The sequence below is a fragment of the Physella acuta genome, unplaced genomic scaffold (genome assembly GCF_028476545.2).
Source record: "Physella acuta isolate Inbredline_101_S28 unplaced genomic scaffold, ASM2847654v3 ptg000616l, whole genome shotgun sequence".
NCBI classification, from domain to species: Eukaryota; Metazoa; Mollusca; class Gastropoda; family Physidae; genus Physella; species Physella acuta.
Window position 1 is genome coordinate 703,904 of NW_026732135.1, and position 18,310 is coordinate 722,213.

Here is an 18,310-nt window from a genome sequence, read left to right on the forward strand (position 1 = left end):
CGGAAATAGAGTTGTTTACCGTTTCCGTTTACCGGAAATCGTTCACAATTTTAAAGAAGCATTAGCAAGCAAGGTATTAAATCTTAAACTTCTTTCACCGAAATTAAACGGTACTCGAGTTATTGGCTTTTCAGAAACGGGACGTTGTGTAAGTACCTCTTCCGGCTACCGGACATCGTACACATTGGACAAATACATGTAAAGGAATATTCATCAACATAGCTGTAACGGTACTCACGTTATCGTGTTCACAGACAGACACACACAGAGACACACTGACAAAATTGCAATGCCCAGTATTTTCCGACTTGAAGACACGTAAACGCCGAGATTTGAAAAATCTTGTTTTGGATGTCCGATTAAAATAACTCCTCTATACACCGTATACTATGAAGTACTGAAGTGTAATGGGGTGAAAAACGTCAAAATTTCACGTGATTTGTGTGCACTATCACAATACTTCTTTTATACTCTGTATACGAAATAGTAAACGTGCCTCACTCAACACCGCGTTCACACTTGCGACATATATACTATACATGTCTAGAAAAAACAAACTCGCAGCAAGTGAATGTTATATGAAATATTTTTTCCCGTAGAACATGTATACTAACTTGCTGCAATTTTGTATTGTCTAGACTTGTATACTATATATGTCACAAATGTAAAGGCATAAAAATATATGAGAAAGTTTATGGGAGATAACTCTAATTTATTTTTATTTTTAAATACCAGTATACGCAATGTAGTTATTATCATGTATAACTTGTGAAAAGATGTTAAAATTGGAATTTAAAAAGACTATATTTCAACTTAAAAGTTAAGAAAATCGTTATTTTAAATTGTAAATTGTTCTGTTTTCAATTTTTTAAATAGAGTCTATTACTTTGTATGCATTACATGAGTTGTATTTTATTTTAGAAATCCATCTGAATTAAATGTATTGATGTGAAAATGTTATTAAAAGTAATTTCAATTAAAAAAAAGATAAATATCAACAAGAATACAATGGTCAGCATTTTATTACAATGCATATTTAGGATTTAAATGCAATCCAGGATGTTTTCATTTTGTAAACCCAAGAGTCGTCCCACGAGCCACACACAAAGTCAAAGCCGTGAGTGTACACCTGCTGGACAGCTACATAGTACCGAATGTTGGAATGTCTCGTCATATCTAAAGTGGTGATGCCCAGAAAAACTTTGGGACTCTTCATGTAAGACTTTCGGAAATACACCCTTACGACTAGTGCCTTCAATTTATCAGGTGTGCGGGTAAACATACGAGAGTTGCATTCGATGATTCCTTCTTCAATATGTGGCGTAAGTAATTCACTCTGTGCATACATTTTATTGTTGATATTTCGTTCTAATGCTCCAAAATTTATTCTTGCATTTTCAGTTACTTGAAACAAATTTCTGATACTTTTCTTATTTTCTTCGATTGCTTTCTCAATCCCCACAATATATGACATAATTTCCGTTGGGTTTGGGTCTCTTACATCTATGTCAATGCTACTTTCTAGGGCCGTTGTTTCCAATGATTGATTCTCAAAATTTGCAGAGCATATATACATGCCGGGTTCGATTAGGCTTGGTTTAGACCACTTTATCTTTATAAAGCTTTTTTCAGCTTGTTTATTTTGTTGGATTTTCCCAGTGGCTGTGATTGAGTTTGAGTCGTTGTAAACTTTAGCAAGACTATTCTTAGACACAGAAGCAATCTCTTCATCATAACCTAAAATATGGTAAAGTATACCATTATTAATAGTTTTAATAGGTTATAGCTTTATATATTTAGTATGTAAACGTTATTTTACAATACTTTATTGTTTATAAAGTGATATTAATAATGGGTCATCAACTTTATTTTTGAAATTTAAAACAATTTACCTCTAGTAATGTTTATTGATGTAATGGTTAAATTCTCGTTCTCTGTCACCTATAATGAAAGTATTAAGCGTGTTAATACATATAACATATTACAGAGGTGTCTGTGTATTTGTGTTTAGTGCGTATTGCTTCAATTTAATCTCATTTTATCTAATAAACGTTACTGCTTAAAGAAATACGTAATTATTCAGTCAAAACAAAAAAAAAATACTAAAAAGTAAACAAAACTGAACACTCTACCACAATCAGAGAAATTGCCTCAACTCTGTTTCTTTTATAATCTCATCATTGATTTAAAATGTGAAGTAAATTACGCCATACTTTAAAATTTGTAAAGGTCTTGTAATTGAGAATATATGACACAGAAAACACAAATTACCATGTCTGCGATCACACTATTTTAGTCGCCATCGATAAAAATAAGTGATACAAACTTACATCAAGGACACATGTAATCTCAAAGGCTTTAGTCATTTCTTTGATGACGGTGCCCGATGAAGAAAAGAATGTGACGTTTGTTCCTGAAATTATAATATGACTCAGACAGTGAAAAAAAAACCATACAAAGCATATACACATCTTCAAAACTACATCCTTTCAACAAAAACATGCATCTAGTTATATCTTTTTTAAAAATTCTCTTTCGTTTTAGATTTCAAAAAAGATAAATTCGTCGTCAAATCTAATTATGTCTTATTTTAAAATTCTCTTTCGTCTTAGAGTTCAAAAATTATAAATTCGTCGCACTGCATGCAAACTTAAAGGGAAATACACTTTCGAACACTGCAGTCCATGGAGCAGGTAACCTCGATTATATAGGGATATAGTGGTCAGCACTATACCGAATCGCTTATACTTTACGTAACGATAGTCAGGTACCTACACATCAAAGCTTAAAGGACTAACTGGTGCCAAACTGAATCTAGCACAGGATCCGAACTCGAGACTTTCAGATTAGCAATCAAAGGTGCGCGGACCTTTGACCACAGGTGCTTTGACCAAAGGGTGTTTGACAATAGCTGGTTTGACCACAGCGGAGCTTTGACCTTAGGGGCTTTGACCATAGGGGGTTCGACCACAGCGGGCCTTTGACCTTAGTGGTGCTTTGACCATAGGGGGTTCGATCATATGGGGTTTGACCATAGGGGGTTTGACCACATGTGTTTTCTCAGCAGAGGGTCTTTGATCACAGGTGGTCTATCAACGGGTGTTTGATCACAAGCGCTGTGTCCGGCTTTGATCATAGGTGTGATACAATTAACACGATTTTATACATGTTTCCTGATAGTACGTTGATAGAAATTAACATGTATTTAAAAAAAGCCAAAAACTATATTTTAGTCTCCACATAAAGGCTGGTGCTAGGCCTAATAGGTTTATTTTAAATATAAATGAAACGCAAATAATGTGACGTATATCAAGTTTCACAAATAAATAATGTAGATGTACTTGAAAATACATAGAATATATAAAGGATAAAAAATGATACAAAACTTGCCAACAATATAGTCAAAGATGTAATACATAAAATGGTTAACTAAATGACAGATGTGCTATAGCACGCAAATATGTCAGTACATCTGTTTGACCATATGTCGGGACAACACGTTGTACTTTTTTCGTGCAGCATCTTGTATCGCTTCTCAGATGGGTAGCTTGCCCCTGCGACAACTTGCAAGAAAGTTGTCTTTTGCCGTGTGCAGTCCATCTGTAGACCTTCAAGGAAACTATTGAAGCTTTGCACTTACAAGTGCGATTCTTCGTACACCGCCAAACGCGTGACCGGTCTTGGCGTTCTCTGTGTAGTCAAAACTCGTGGCCTCGATACAACAAAGTTCTTTTACCTTTTTTCGACGTGCTATACTCTCCAAGATTCTCCATGGTTTTGGCATAGAGTAGTTTAGATGACTTGTATTTATACATGATGATTTAACATATAATTACATCATGTCGAAATTTAAAATATAATTTAGCAACTTTTAAAATAAATCCTTACCATATATGGACAGCATTGGACAAACCACCTGAGATCAAAGACCCTATGTGGACAAAACACCTGAGATCAAAGACCCTATGTGAACAAAACACCTATGATCAAAGCCGGATATAGCGCTTGTGATCAAACACCAGTTGATAGACCACCTGTGATCAAAGACCCTCTGCTGAGAAAACACTTGTGGTCAAACCCCCTATGGTCAAACCCCCTATGGTCAAACCCCCTATGATCAAACCCCCTATGGTCAAAGCACCGCTATGGTCAAAGCTCCGCTGTGGTCAAACCCCCTATGGTCAAACCCCCTATGGTCAAAGCACCTGTGATCAAAGGTCCTAGGACCCAATCAAGCAACTTGCAATTTGTCCCTATGCAAAAGTACTATTATAAATATATAACGTACCATTAATTCCATTAAACGAAATTACAAAAAGAAACGCCAACGAAATGACACGCAGAACCATTACTGGATTAGACAGAATATGATATGACACAGATATGATACCCGTTACTGAAACAGTACTTGTATTCACCTTACAGTCGAACTACTATTCCGTAAATGAACAAACTAGAACTTTATAGTCCATGAAACTGTATTCGGCTAATAAATCTAAAAGCTGTTACATGGAAAATCAGACAACTTCAGATTAACTACAGCAGTTGCTGATAAGTTTCTGATTAACTCCGCAAGTGATTCTCAAACTAATATGAGTAGCTCCTCTTATGGCTGGCTCACAATTCTTACCCTTTAACTAGATACAAAACAAATTAGATTTCTGTGTAAGCTTTACTTATATTTAGGGCTTTATATTTTTACAGATGGGCCTAAATATAATTTACTCAGTTTGTTTATAATATCCTAATCCCAATCTTAATGTTAAACCTAAACAACTCCTAATGTCGAAGACAGTACGGTTTCCGTTTGATGATAAAACACGTACATTAAAACGCTTAATATAAAGTATATATTGCTTTATGTATAAAACTGCTCAATACAATATAAAAATATTAAAAGGTAACCATTCCATATTATTTAAATATTGTATTTTTAGAATTACTGAATTAAACTGATTATTTTATTTCTTTTACTTGAGCCACTAATTGCTATAGCACTTGACCGTTTTATAACTCAATAAACCATCCCTGTATTACCACCAGCATTATCTTGTGTAAATATGTTCTAATTAGTTGTATACAGAGGTGAATGGAAATGTTTGTTTTAATCAAAATATAAGCATAACAATGATTCGTTTATTGATTTATTAATGTCTGCATTCGAAAGGAACAAATGGGTCAACTGTTGTGTGAAATTAAGCCTACAGCTGCTTGACGCTCTGTTTGTCTATCTATATTATATATATCTATGTCTGTGTCAGGCGGACTGACTATTTGGCTGGCTGGTTGGTTTTATCTTTTATAGATATCCATAAGGCTTCATTTTTACCACACTTGTGCATCATAACACTGGAAGTACTTGCACGTACTTTATGGCTACATTCAGTGATATTTCAAATTGTATTCATTTTTTGAAGTATTTGTAGAGGCCATATAGGTGACCTTATTTCCGCTATTATATTTTGTACTAACCGTCCCGTGTAATTGTGTAGGCTGTGCACTGACTTTAGTGCAACACATGTGTAAAGGACCGTGACTTGTGTGTTAAGCGTCATATAACCAACGCAGCACAGGTTTTAGGATTAAGTTCATTTTCGAATTGGATGTTAAGTTTCGCATTAGATTTCTATATGCATACATTGACGCTTTGAAGAGTTATATAACGCTAAACCTAACCTTAAACCTAACTCCGGTAAAAACCAACCACAAACATAAATAAATACATAAGCATAAACTAACACTCAACAAAACTACATTAACAAAAACATAAACATTAACATCAACATAAATCGCACTTCTATGCCTAAAAAACAACCACTTAAACCAAAAAAATAAACATAAACACAAACTCAAATACAAATATAAACCCTAACCCTCGCTACAACCTCAAAAAAAAAAATAACACAAACACACAAAAACAAACAACAAAAATTAGCATTTACATAAGCATAAATATAAACCAACCCTCGCCACACCCTAACCCACACCCACCGCCACAACCACAAACATTAACATTAACTCCTACACCTAGACCTAAATATATATTCCTACGCCTACACTTATTCTTATTATATATCTAAACCTATAACCTATACTTGTTGTTACAATCAACAAACAAACACGTTTGTAAGCAATCTTTGTTTCGATGGTCCCGTTTATCTATTCACAACATTTCCTCGTTTTCACCGCTACCCACAAACCCACCTTACAAGAATTCAATCAAGCTTTTATACCGCATTCGACCTTGGGATAACAAAACACACTTGGTCTAACTATACACTGGGAACAGGGCATTTCCCCCCTGTCAATTACCCCCCCCCGGACATTCCCCCCCCCCCCGACATTACCCCCCAGAGTAATCACCCCCCTGTCAATTACCCCCCGCCCAGTAGGACATTACCCCCCGGACAGTGTTAGAGTTAGGGTTAGGGTTAGGGCTAGGGCTAGGGCTAGGGTTAGGGTTAGGGCTAGGGCTAGGGCTAGGGCTAGGGCTAGGGCTAGGGCTAGGGCTAGGGCAAGGGCTAGGGTTAGGGTTAGGGTTAGGGTTAGGGTTAGGGTTAGGGTTAGGGTTAGGGTTAGGGTTAGGGTTAGGGCTAGGGCTAGGGCTAGGGTTAGGATTAGGATTAGGATTAGGGTTAGGGTTAGGGTTAGGGTTAGGGTTAGGGTTAGGGTTAGGGTTAGGGCTAGGGCTAGGGTTAGGGTGAGGGTTATGGTTATGGTTATGGTTATGGTTATGGTTATGGTTATGGTTATGGTTATGGTTATGGTTAGGGTTAGGGTTAGGGTTAGGGTTAGGGTTAGGGTTAGAGTTAGAGTTAGGGTTAGGGTTTGGGTTTGGGTTAGGTTTTAGGGTTAGGGTTAGGGTAAGGGCTAGGGTTAGGGCTAGGGCTAGGGTTAGGGTTAGGGTTAGGGTTAGAGTTAGGGTTAGGGTTTGGGTTAGGTTTTAGGGTTAGGGTTAGGGCTAGGGCTAGGGCTAGGGCTAGGGCTAGGGTTAGGTTTAGGGTTAGGGTTAGGGTTAGGGTTAGGTTTAGGATTAGGGTTAGGGTTAGGGTTAGGGTTAGGGTTAGGGTTAGGGTTAGGGTTAGGGTTAGGGTTAGGGTTAGGGTTAGGGTTAGGGTTAGGGTTAGGGTTAGAGCTAGTGTTATGCTTAGGGTTAGGGTTGTGTCTAGCGTTGTTTTTATTTTTGTGTGAAGTTTTAGGCTAAGGTGGATGCTTAGGTTTTGGTCTTTTTCTTAAGATTTGGATTAAAGTAGTATAAAGGTACAGAATTCTAGTTAGAGTTAGGATTCTAACTTGAGAGGGGGGGGATTATTCCCCCGGGGGGGGGGGGGGTAATTGACAGGGGGTAATTTTTCCGGGGGGTAAATACGGGGGGAAATTCCGGGGGGGGGGGATTTCCAGGGGGTAATGTCCTGTAGCCCTATACACTAGGGTAAACTCAACTTACACACGCTCTCTCCCCTAAGTTCTAGATTATTCTAGCCTATTTCTATCTAACCTAAAACTGACCAGTAACAACTAAGCCTAATGGGTCTTTGACCAATTCCAAAAAGACACTTGACCTAATGTGACGTAGCAAATTTTTAAACATTTAATTGCTAGTGACCTAAAGTAGTAATAAAATAAATAATAATTTATAAACAATGCAGTTTTCTGATATCATTTTTTAAATTTGATATGAAAATGTATACAGCATTGATGCATTTAGGAAAATGTATTAATTACAGAAAGTACACAAAATCATAAACGATCTAAAAACAGTTTAAGGACTTTTGTAAGTAAAGGTGAAGGGTCTGATTTATTGTTGTTGGGATCTTAACAGTAGCCTAATTGACAAAACGTTTCTTAAAGTAACACAAAATTGTCTCTTTAATCAACTCAAATCCCTTTCTCCAGTATATAACCCGTCTTCTGGCCTCTCGTACTACCACAACCTGCGTTCACGGTCCACCTCTACCTCCCCGAGTTCTTTTATTTGTCCTTTTTATATACAGCACCACAACACACTAGCTGCTAGTCGACCCAGTCGCTTCTCTTATAAAAATATTTCATTTCATCGCACAGTCATGCTACAGTACACAAACTATTTGCACCACTTGGTTCTAATAGCATACCTTAAACACTCCACTTCACAGAGGGTTGTCATGTTGGAAAAACCAAGCACTGTAAACCAGTGTGTCAGACGAACACAGCGGACAGGAGTAGCACGAAGCCGATTTAAAGAAAAAAACACACGAGCATTGACCCCAGCATACAGGATAAACCGGTTTACCATTCCTAGGATTTGGATTTTTTGTGATGTAGTTTTTTAACATCGAGATTTTACGAACAAGTTAAACTGAATTTTTTGCACTTAGTGTTTCTCTGTTATAACGTAATAAATGTTCCTATTCTGTAGATGAAAAAATCATTCTCGGTTGGAAAGAAAAAGTATCTAGATCTATAGCGTTTTGAATTTAGTGATTTTGTTTAGTCATGTTTTAAAAATAACTTCCTCGTTGAAGGTATTCAACACAATCAAATATATTTGCATCTTAGGCTTGGTGGTTGAAAATGTGAGATATACCTGACAAGGAATTCCTGACGCGTACATTAATGGGAGTTTCGATGTCGGCTTTTAATCGGAAATTGACATTACATTCTTGGATATCGGAAGATGTATTGATTAGGTAAAGAGTTCACAAAGGAACTCAAAAGAAAACCGTTTACAGTTTAACAGAGGACAATAAACAGATGCTACGTATTAATAAAATATAGTATTTAAATAATGCAATAATTATGTTTCAAGATGATAAAAGTAAATATCGATTGTAAGATCAATGATTTTGGCAATGAAAAATGCACACTGGATGCACTAATGTTTGCTGCTAAACATGGGCATGATGTAACATTAAAGCAGATTATTGATTGTAGAGTTAATTTAAATGCTGAGGATGTTGGAAATAATGCATTAATGTTAGCCTCTGAAAGTGGGCATGAAAATGTTGTAGAATTGCTACTAAATAGCGGCTGTAATGTAAATGCTGTCAACAACGACGGATGTAATCCATTAATCTTGGCAGCCACTAATGGACATGACAAAGTTGTACTGCTGTTAATAAATAGAGGCTGTGATGTAAATGCTGTCAACAATGACGGTTGTAATGCATTAATTTTAGCCTCTCAAAACGGGCATGACAACATTGCAGAGTTGTTAATTGCAAGTGGATGTGACATAAACGTCGAAAACAAAAAAGGACGAAATTCATTAATGGTTGCGTCGTACTTCGGGCATAAAGATACAATAAAATTGATGATTAAAATGGGATTCGATGTAAATTATGTTAATAAAAATGGATGGAATGCGTTAATGTTAGCTTCTCATAAGGGTCACAACGATGTTGTTAAGCATTTAATACACAATGGATGTGATGTGAATACTTCTAATAAGAATGGAAACAATGCACTAATGCTGGCCTCAAGAATAGGACATGAGGAGACGGTAAAGCTATTAATTACATCGGGTGGTGATGTTAATGCTATTGACAAAAATAAGAAGACCGCTTTAATGTTTTCATCACAGGAAGGGCATAACGAAGTTGCAAATCTGTTAATTAACAGTGGATGTGATGTAAATGCTGTCAACAATGATGGAAGTAATGCATTAATTTTTGCAGCTACAAATGGGCATGACAAAATGGTTCAACTGTTAATTAATAGTGGAGCTGATGTAAATGCTATCGATAACAATAGACGGAATGCTTTAATGTTTGCTACTAAAAATGGACATGATAAGGTTGTAGGACTGTTAATTGAAAGTGGATGTGACGTACGCGACAAAGAAAAATATAATTTATTAATGCGTGCATCGTACTATGGTGATAAAGATAGGATAGGTTTGATTATTAAGAAAGGATTTGATGTAAATTATTATGACGTAACAAAATGGAATGCGTTAATGATGGCGTCTCAAAATGGACACAACGATGCTGTTGAGTATTTAATAACAAAGGGTAGTGATGTAAATGCTGCTAATAAAAATGGAAACAATGCTCTAATGCTGGCCTCAGGTAGAGGACATGAGGAGACGGTAAAGTTACTGCTTACAGCAGGTGGGGATGTTAATGCTGTCGACAAAGATGGATGGAACGCATTAATGTTTGCTGCAACAAATGGTTATGACAATGTTGTACAACAGTTAGTTAATACAGGATGTTATCTAAATAATGTTGAAATACATGGAGCCAATGCATTAATTCTGGCATCTAAAAATGGACATGAAACTGTTGTACGACTATTAATTAATAATGGCTGTGATATAAATGCTGCCGACAATGATGGATGGAATGCATTAATCTTTGCTGCTTCCAATGGGCATTACAATGTTGTACAACTGTTAATTAATAGTGGATGCGATCTTAATGCTGTCGACAATAATGGTTGGAATGCATTAATGTTAGCTTCTAATAACGGACATGAAAAAGTTGTAGGATTCTTAATTGACAGTAATTGTGACAAAAATGTTATTGAACATAACGGATATAATTCATTGATGATTGCATCGTGTTTTGGGCATAAAGGTACGATGGAATTATTGATTAAAAAAGGATTTGATGTAAATTATGTTAATATTGATCGATGGAATGCGCTTATGTTAGCTTCTCATAATGGTCACAACGATGTTGTTGAGCATTTACTACACAATGGATGTGATGTAAACGCTGCTAATAAAAATGGAAACAATGCGCTACTGCTGGCCTCAGGTAGAGGACATGAGGAGACGGTAAAGCTATTAATTAAAGCAGGTGCTGATGTTAATGCTATTGATAAAAATAAGAAAACCGCTTTAATGTTTTCAGCACAGGAAGGGCATAACGAAGTGGTACAACTTTTAATTAACATCGGATGCGATGTAAATGCTGTCGACAATAATGGAAGCAATGTATTAATTTTTGCTGCATCAAATGGCCATGACAAAGTTGTACAATTATTAATTAATAGCGGCTGTAATTTAAATGTTGTCGACAATGATGGAAGGAGTGCATTAAATCAATCCTTTCTAAACGACCATCACCACGTTGTCCAACTGTTACTGAATAGTGGATGTGATGCCAATGCTGTCTATGATTCAAATTCATTAATGTTTGCATCTGAACAAGGATATGAAAACATTGTAGAGCAGATAATATATAAGAGGGAAAATGTAAATGTTGTTAATAAATTTGGACGAAACGCTTTAATGCTGGCTTCTGCTAGAGGACAAAAAACACTTATTCAACGTTTGATTGCAGCTGGAGGTGATGTAAATGCTGTTGATATTTATGGCAAAAGTGCATTAATGTTAGCATCTCAAAACGGGCATTACAATGCTGTTAAAGTGTTAGTTAACAATGGATGCGATGTAAATCATTTTGACAACGATGGGTTCAATGCATTAATGATTGCATCGATGAAAGAGCATTTAAATATCTTTAAATTATTAGTAAGAAATTCGTGTTATTTTGACCGCTTTAATGTTATTCCATTCAATTTTGTAAAAATGTGCTCACAAATTCTGAATGATAGTGACAAGGAAACACTTGAAAGCACGGTTGATTTTCTTCTAAAATTTGCCGAAAATAATTTCAAGTTTCTTGAAAAAGAAATGTCTGTACTGAAAAAGCTTGAAGTATTAAAACAACATACAGATGAAATATTACAAACAAAGATTTTATGCATAATGTGGCATGTCAATAAATATTCTCTTTGTTTAGATTTATATTCAGGTAAGTTTTCTTGCCATCTTAAAAAATCTAGTAATATTATCATGTTTATCTTCTAATCTAAAACGATACGCTTATACCATTTACTTTTATAAAAACGTTTTAAATTCGCACAAGCACATTATTCATATCGCTCAAATGTTTCTTTAATTTTCAGATATTTATCTTGCACCATATGTACCAAATGATTGGAAGAAAAGCAAAACAATAATTGGATGTGGTGCCAGTGGATATGTTTATCTAGTAGACAGTAAAAATCATGTTGCTGATAAAAGACTCGCTGTCAAAGAAATTTATTTCACTGGCACAAACATCGTATGTAATTTGCATATTTTGCGTACCCTTATTATAAAAATAAACTTTTCTTCTTCTTCATTCTCAAATGTACTAATAGAGGAGATTCCTCCCAACACAATTACCTAATACCAGTCAACTTGCTAAGCGCCATATGGCCGAATTCGAATTATTCCCGTTCCGTTTCAGGCTGCTTTTCTTTCTGGATTAGCTTTGATCGTCTATGCTTACCCAAAAACATGCTGCAAAAAAGATTGTTTTCTCTCCTAGAAGAATTGTTGTCCCCAACTAACCATCCCCGTATACACAAGGAGACTATTGTGGATAGCAAGTATGAGCACTCCTGCCCGACCACGCCGTCCCCTCACATATGTTTAATCTTTTAACTCTTTTTTACAAAACATTTCATCATTTAATCATATGTCTTGTTTTCTAATCATATGCAATTCACATTTTAGGGAGTGTGGACACGAGTTTACTTTATTCAAATTGTTGTCAGTTTAAAACAAAATTGCCTAAAAGTGTTATGCGTCAGGGAATTATTATTTTGAAAATCATCCCGGCCCTGGGCTCTGTGATAAACCTATTTGTAATAGACCGTTACTTGTGTTATTATTAAGTAACATATACCCAGCATTGCCCGGGTTTAAGAAATATATTACTTTTCCAATTAAATGTCTATATGAAAATATAGACGCATAACCCTAAACCTAATTGTAACTGCAAACTTAACCCTAACCACAACCAACCACCACAAAAACTTAACCACAAACGTAAACAAAAACACAAACGCAAACACAAACGCAAACACAAACGCTAACACAAACGCAAATAAAAACACAAAAGCAAACGCAAACAATAACGTAACGGAAACATGAACGCAAACGTAAAAATTAACATTAACGCAAACTTAAAAAAACCCACAAAAGCAAACACAAGCCTTAACACAAACACAAAAGTAAACACAAACATAAAAGAAAGATAAATAGTAAACACAAACGTGAACGCGAACGCAAACGCAAACAAAAAAAAACAAATTCAAAGGTAAACCTATGGCAAACATAAACGCAAACGTAAATATTAAGATAACACAAACGCAAATACAAAAACAAACTGAAACGCAACAAAAACGCAAACTGAAACCCAAACACTAGCGCTAACATCAAATAGAAAGTGTTTTATTTATTTATGTATTGTAACTCACATGTATATTTGGTATAAAGGGAAGTAATTTGAATATTTTTTTCCAAACAAAATTGGAATTTTTATAAAAGGTAGTATATTTAGTGCAATTTTGTTCTATTCACATTATTTCAATCAAAAAGAAAAGTTGATAAATAAAAATTCAGTTAAAAATATATAAATATTTAGATTTTTGGTTATCAATTTTGATTTTTTTAAAAAGTAAACACTTTAAAAACATTACAATGTGGCGATAAAGTCGAGTGTTTTTACTATTCTGTCACTCTGTCAATCTGTCTCTGTGTCATTCAAAAACAATATAGAGAAAACACAAGAAAAGTAAAAACGTTCACAGTCAAACGGAAAACGAAATGTGACGTCACATGGAACGTATAAGAAATATTTTAAAGCCGGAAAAGAACACACAATACTATGACATCATTGATTCTATAATTAAAAAGCTATTGCCAAAGAAATTTCACAAAAATAATGACGTCATCGATACTTGATAAAAAAGAAACTAACATTACAACCTAATTGTTTGGTCCAACGATAAAAGGTGTCTGCGGGCAGAGCTTCTTTCAGGTGTCCCTTTGGGTAGGTACCTCCCCTCCAGCCGAAGAACATCTACCGCCCCTCCCGCCCCCCCCCCCCCCCCCACGAAATTTAATGTATATAAAAATATACACATTTATTACCAGTGTCAGCAACCCCATCCCCCGAAGAATTTAGCATAAAATCTATTTCATTATTGCGTGCGGTAAAAGGTTTTAGGGATGAGCCCCCCACCCCCCCCCCACCCCCCCCCCCCCCCCAAAGAGATGCCTGAAAGAAACTCTGAATGCAACTTTAGTCATCTTTGAGCTTAGATGTAAGGTCTATATTTAGAATCAATGAGCTACGGGTCGATTCTGGATAACATCCGTATTCAATGACATTGTTCGTTTCATGTTAAAGTTGAAGTTAAGGTGGAGATTTTATTTTGGTTTAGGTTTAGATCAAAAGACCACACTATGATACTTGCGCCCGTTGTATTTCTCCCTCAACGGGCCATTTAGCTCGTTTTTGGTATATTAAAGGAATTGTTCTTGTACAATGTGTATTTCTTATAACTGTTTTCGTGTCGAATATACAGTTTAGAGATTACTCTTTTTTTTGTATCTTAACATGACTGTGTGTTGTTTTTTTTCTGTACTTTATTTTCTAGGACTCCTAGTTAAAATAATGATCTATGAGTTCGCATTACTTGGTTTAAAATGGCTAAAAATTTAAGCTACACTTTCAACAATTCTTTAAATTAAAACTTTAAAACAATCTACTTCGTTCTTAATTTTAATTTCTGACTAGATATCCTACAACACAAAATATTTACTCTACAGATATAGTTGTCGAGTTATATTTAGACCTCCACTGCTTTAAATGATGTCATATTACATATATTTTCCATAATATAGACAGAAAAGCCAGGCAATAGCCAGCATCATTTGGAAAACCACAAAGAACTTCTGCCGATCTGGTTTGTGGCCCATTAAATTGATGTAAACTCTTCCTACCTCAAAATTAATGTAGTGTGTTTTTATTTTATGAAACTAAAAAAGGTGACCAATTATTTTTTCCCTTTCTTCAAACACCATCTCTGTAAGACTGGAAAGTTTGTAGGGATAATACGCTCTTGTAATTGTCTTCCTAAAGCAAACGTGAAAAATCTACTAATATAGAAAAAGTGTGTAAAAATTAACAAAACGTTTAGAAAGTTAATACACAAGAAAAAAAATATCTTAATATGAAATCGGCGGTGGTAAACTTGTAAAAACTAGGTCTAAAACTTCTCTAACCATGTATCTACTTACGCTACTTACCAATTAAATACAGATGAATCTCCACAGTTATTGATATAACTAGGCATGCTGCCCAGCTTCGCTTAGGCTTTCGAAAACATTGAGAATTTGCATGCTTAATTAATTCGCCCGAGGGTCGGTCTACGACCTCAAGAGTTATGAAGAGGTTCCTCCGTGGACATTTTTTTTCGATTTATACCTCATATAAGGTACCGGTCAGTCGAGGTCAGTTTTGACCCCCTCATCGTAGACTTTTCGGCCAACCGGCCCCCGTGTTCTGTCGCCCCAAGGCAAGATCCTGCCAAATTTGAAGCGCCTGCGGCGCCGGGAAGTGCCCTATCGGACACCCGACAATCTAGATCTAGATTCCTAAAAGAATTTTTTTTTTAAGTTTAGCCCGAGCATAATAAAAAAAAAAATATATGAACCAAGTTGACTTGGTGTGTCTCGAACCCGCACAACCTGCGTGGTTTATAGTACACTAACATCTCCGCTATTTAGGCACCTTATAAATTACGGAGAATGAAACACGTATTTTAAAATCTTAACTTACGCGAATATGCCTATTCTTTCAAATTAAATTTTTTATCCCAAATTAGCCAGTTCCAAACAAAGATTTTGTATAAAACAAATAAGTCTTGAAATAGTTTAGTCCTAATATAGAAATTTATTTTTGGAATTGATTTTAGCAAAGTTAGAGTCTAAATCTAGATCTTAGCGTCTACGTCTAGATCTAGTTATTGCGTAGATTTAGTCTAGATCTAGAATCTCTAGATCTGGAATCCAAATACGTAAAATAAATTTTATGAGTTTAGGCCGGAAAAATTGTATTGTATACATTTCATAGTGTACGTAGATCTAAATCAAATTTGAATGAAATAGTTCATTTCTTTTTATTCAAAACACGGCAGATGACGTCATTAGTTAATGTATAAGCAATAGTGACGTCACAGTTTTATGCGTTCTTTTTCACATTTATTAATGCTTTTCCGGTTGCATAAATAATACTGTTTCTCTACATTCGAATACGCCTTTAATTTTTATTTTTCTTCTTTAACTAAAATTGTGGTTATACATTTAAAACATCTAACATATTATTTTCAACAAAAGTCCGTATAAAGTTCTCCATATATCGCTGCCGTTTCTGACGTGATGTCCGGCGAAAATTTTTTGCGGACAGACAGAGAGAGAGAGAGAGAGAAGAGCGCACATGGCGTTTTATATATTAGGATTAGAAGTTTTATCTCCCCTGAGTCACCGGTATGTGGTGGTGTCGAAGTATTTTGAATTTTCCGGTGCGGAGAGGTTGAGCGAAATGAGGATGGTACATTTTGCACATTTTTTGTCAGGAGTTTTCTCTCCTAGCTCGTTTTCTGGACTTAGATATCGACCCTTATGATCCCGGGGTTTGGAGCTCCTGACTTTTCGGTTTAACCGAACACTTTAATACATTGTTTGTTTTTACATAATCTTTTGATTTGTTTCCTTACAGTCAAAGTATTTAAAAGAGGTGGATATTTTAATGAAGTTACATCACAAAAGAATTACAGATTTTTACGGCTTTGAGATTAAAGAAAAGACAATTTATTTATTTTTCGACTATATGCCAAAGGTATTTTGTAATGTTTTATTATTTTTATGAACACGTTAGACCACCATTTTATCTTCGTGTAATACGTAATAAGTAACACGTAATAAATTTTTATCACTTTAAATAAGGTTATAACTTTCAATATTAAAAAAATGTAATCTAGATATCACATGCACATTCACAAGCATTCGCTGACGCAGACGCACACCCACGCACAAGCATACGCATATTTACTCTTCACTCTTTATTCTTTGCTCTTTTGCTCTTTTGCTCGTTTGCTTTTAGCTCTTTTGACCTTAGCACTTTGTCCTTTACCGTTTCCTCTTTACTCTTTACTTGTACTTCAGTAATTTACATGGATAATTTATATTTTTGATTTATATGTCTTTATATATACATCCTATTTATTACAATATGTTTTTAGGGATCCTTATCTGGATACATAGCTAAAAATAACCCTCTTGATAGAAGAAAAACAGTACACTTTACTAAGCAAATATTAGAAGGAGTCTCGTATCTTCACAACTTTCTACCACAGATTATACATAGAGATATCAAAGGTTATGTTAAAATCTTTAATTTCATCAAGCTTCCTATAAATATATATATATATATATATATATATATATATATATATATATATATATATATATATATATATATATATCGTATGCATTTATTATTATATTTAACAGTGTTGCCATTTGTACAATGCAGGTGCCAACATATTATTAAAGGATGAAAATAATTTAAAGCTTGCAGACTTTGGTATTTCTAAATGTCTTGAAGAAACTTTACCAAAGTCAAGAGTTGGTACACCCCACTTTATGGCACCGGAAATCATTCGTCGTGACAAAGGAACTTCATACACTATAAAAGCAGACATTTGGTAAAAGTAATTTTATAATCACTCTGTTTACTACTCAAAATAGAATTAACTAAATTTTTTAAAGAATAGTTGAAAAGCGAATTCGTATTTCAAAATATTGATTAAAATAGATAATATTTTCTTTTTCTTTAAATGTTACCAATAATATAATATATTTAACATGTTGCTCTTACATTTCAAATAAAATTATTTATTTAAAGGAGTGTTGGCTGCACAGTTGTTGAAATGGCTACGGGAAAACCACCCTGTCCAGAGTATTTAGATGTGCAAATTATATTTAGATATGGCAAAAAAAAAGGACCACTTTATGAACTTCCAGCAAATACTTCAAAATCTTTGATACAATTTTTAGAGAAAGCTTTTGACATGAAACCTAAAAACCGACCAACAGCAGATGAGGCTCTTGAAATGTATTTTTCAAATGCTAGTGGACGAATTGCAGATGAGACTCTGGAAACGCATTTTTCAAATGATAGTACTTGGTATTAGGTATATTGCTGCGTTGGATTTATTAATAAGCAATTATACACATTTCTTTCCTATTTCAGTACTATATTTTATTGCATGATATTTGTATTTAAATAATCACACTAATCGTATCATTACTATTATTTTTTATTAAATTAATATGTATCATTTGTTGTGGCTGCTGCAGTTTTGCCCAGTTCATGTAAAGGACACTCGTGCATGTTTTATAACACAGGGGGGATATAAAATTGAGATAAGTTTGTAAAGCTTTTATTTGATGTATTGATAAATTAATATAATTCTTAAA

General features: G+C 34.8%; 2 protein-coding genes across 3 annotated transcripts; one reads left to right on the forward strand and one right to left on the reverse strand.

Moving 5' to 3' along the window:
* Positions 1–1,012: 1,012 nt before the first annotated feature.
* Positions 1,013–8,145, reverse strand: LOC131947936 (uncharacterized). 2 transcript variants are annotated; one of them, XM_059309345.1, is made up of 4 exons: positions 8,115–8,145; positions 2,331–2,413; positions 1,893–1,941; positions 1,013–1,737 (listed from the first exon to the last, which is right to left on the reverse strand). In XM_059309345.1, exons 2-4 carry the CDS (start codon positions 2,364–2,366, stop codon positions 1,037–1,039), a joined length of 786 nt encoding a protein of 261 aa, XP_059165328.1. In that variant the 5' UTR covers positions 2,367–2,413; positions 8,115–8,145; the 3' UTR covers positions 1,013–1,036. The 2 variants fall into 2 exon arrangements, with proteins under 2 accessions (XP_059165328.1, XP_059165327.1); XM_059309344.1 differs by lacking the exon at positions 8,115–8,145 and adding an exon at positions 4,289–4,426.
* Positions 8,146–8,788: 643 nt separating this feature from the next.
* On the forward strand, positions 8,789–18,024 carry LOC131947919 (serine/threonine-protein phosphatase 6 regulatory ankyrin repeat subunit B-like). Its single transcript, XM_059309321.1, has 7 exons — positions 8,789–11,309; positions 11,733–11,744; positions 11,899–12,056; positions 16,548–16,667; positions 17,071–17,206; positions 17,364–17,535; positions 17,736–18,024. The coding sequence occupies exons 1-7, from the start codon at positions 8,789–8,791 to the stop codon at positions 18,022–18,024; spliced, it is 3,408 nt and encodes a 1,135-aa protein (XP_059165304.1).
* Positions 18,025–18,310: the final 286 nt, after the last annotated feature.

Coding starts and splice junctions, on each gene's coding strand:
- LOC131947936 (XM_059309344.1), bottom strand. CDS start 4,349: ATGGTTCTGCGTGTCATTTCGTTGGCGTTTCTTTTTGTAATTTCGTTT. Junction 2,414..4,288: donor TTCGTTTAATGGAATTAATG/GTACGTTATATA, acceptor TTATAATTTCAG/GAACAAACGTCACATTCTTT. Junction 1,942..2,330: donor AGATTACATGTGTCCTTGAT/GTAAGTTTGTAT, acceptor CTTTCATTATAG/GTGACAGAGAACGAGAATTT.
- LOC131947919 (XM_059309321.1), top strand. CDS start 8,789: ATGATAAAAGTAAATATCGATTGTAAGATCAATGATTTTGGCAATGAA. Junction 12,057..16,547: donor ATTTCACTGGCACAAACATC/GTATGTAATTTG, acceptor GTTTCCTTACAG/TCAAAGTATTTAAAAGAGGT. Junction 17,536..17,735: donor ACTATAAAAGCAGACATTTG/GTAAAAGTAATT, acceptor ATTTATTTAAAG/GAGTGTTGGCTGCACAGTTG.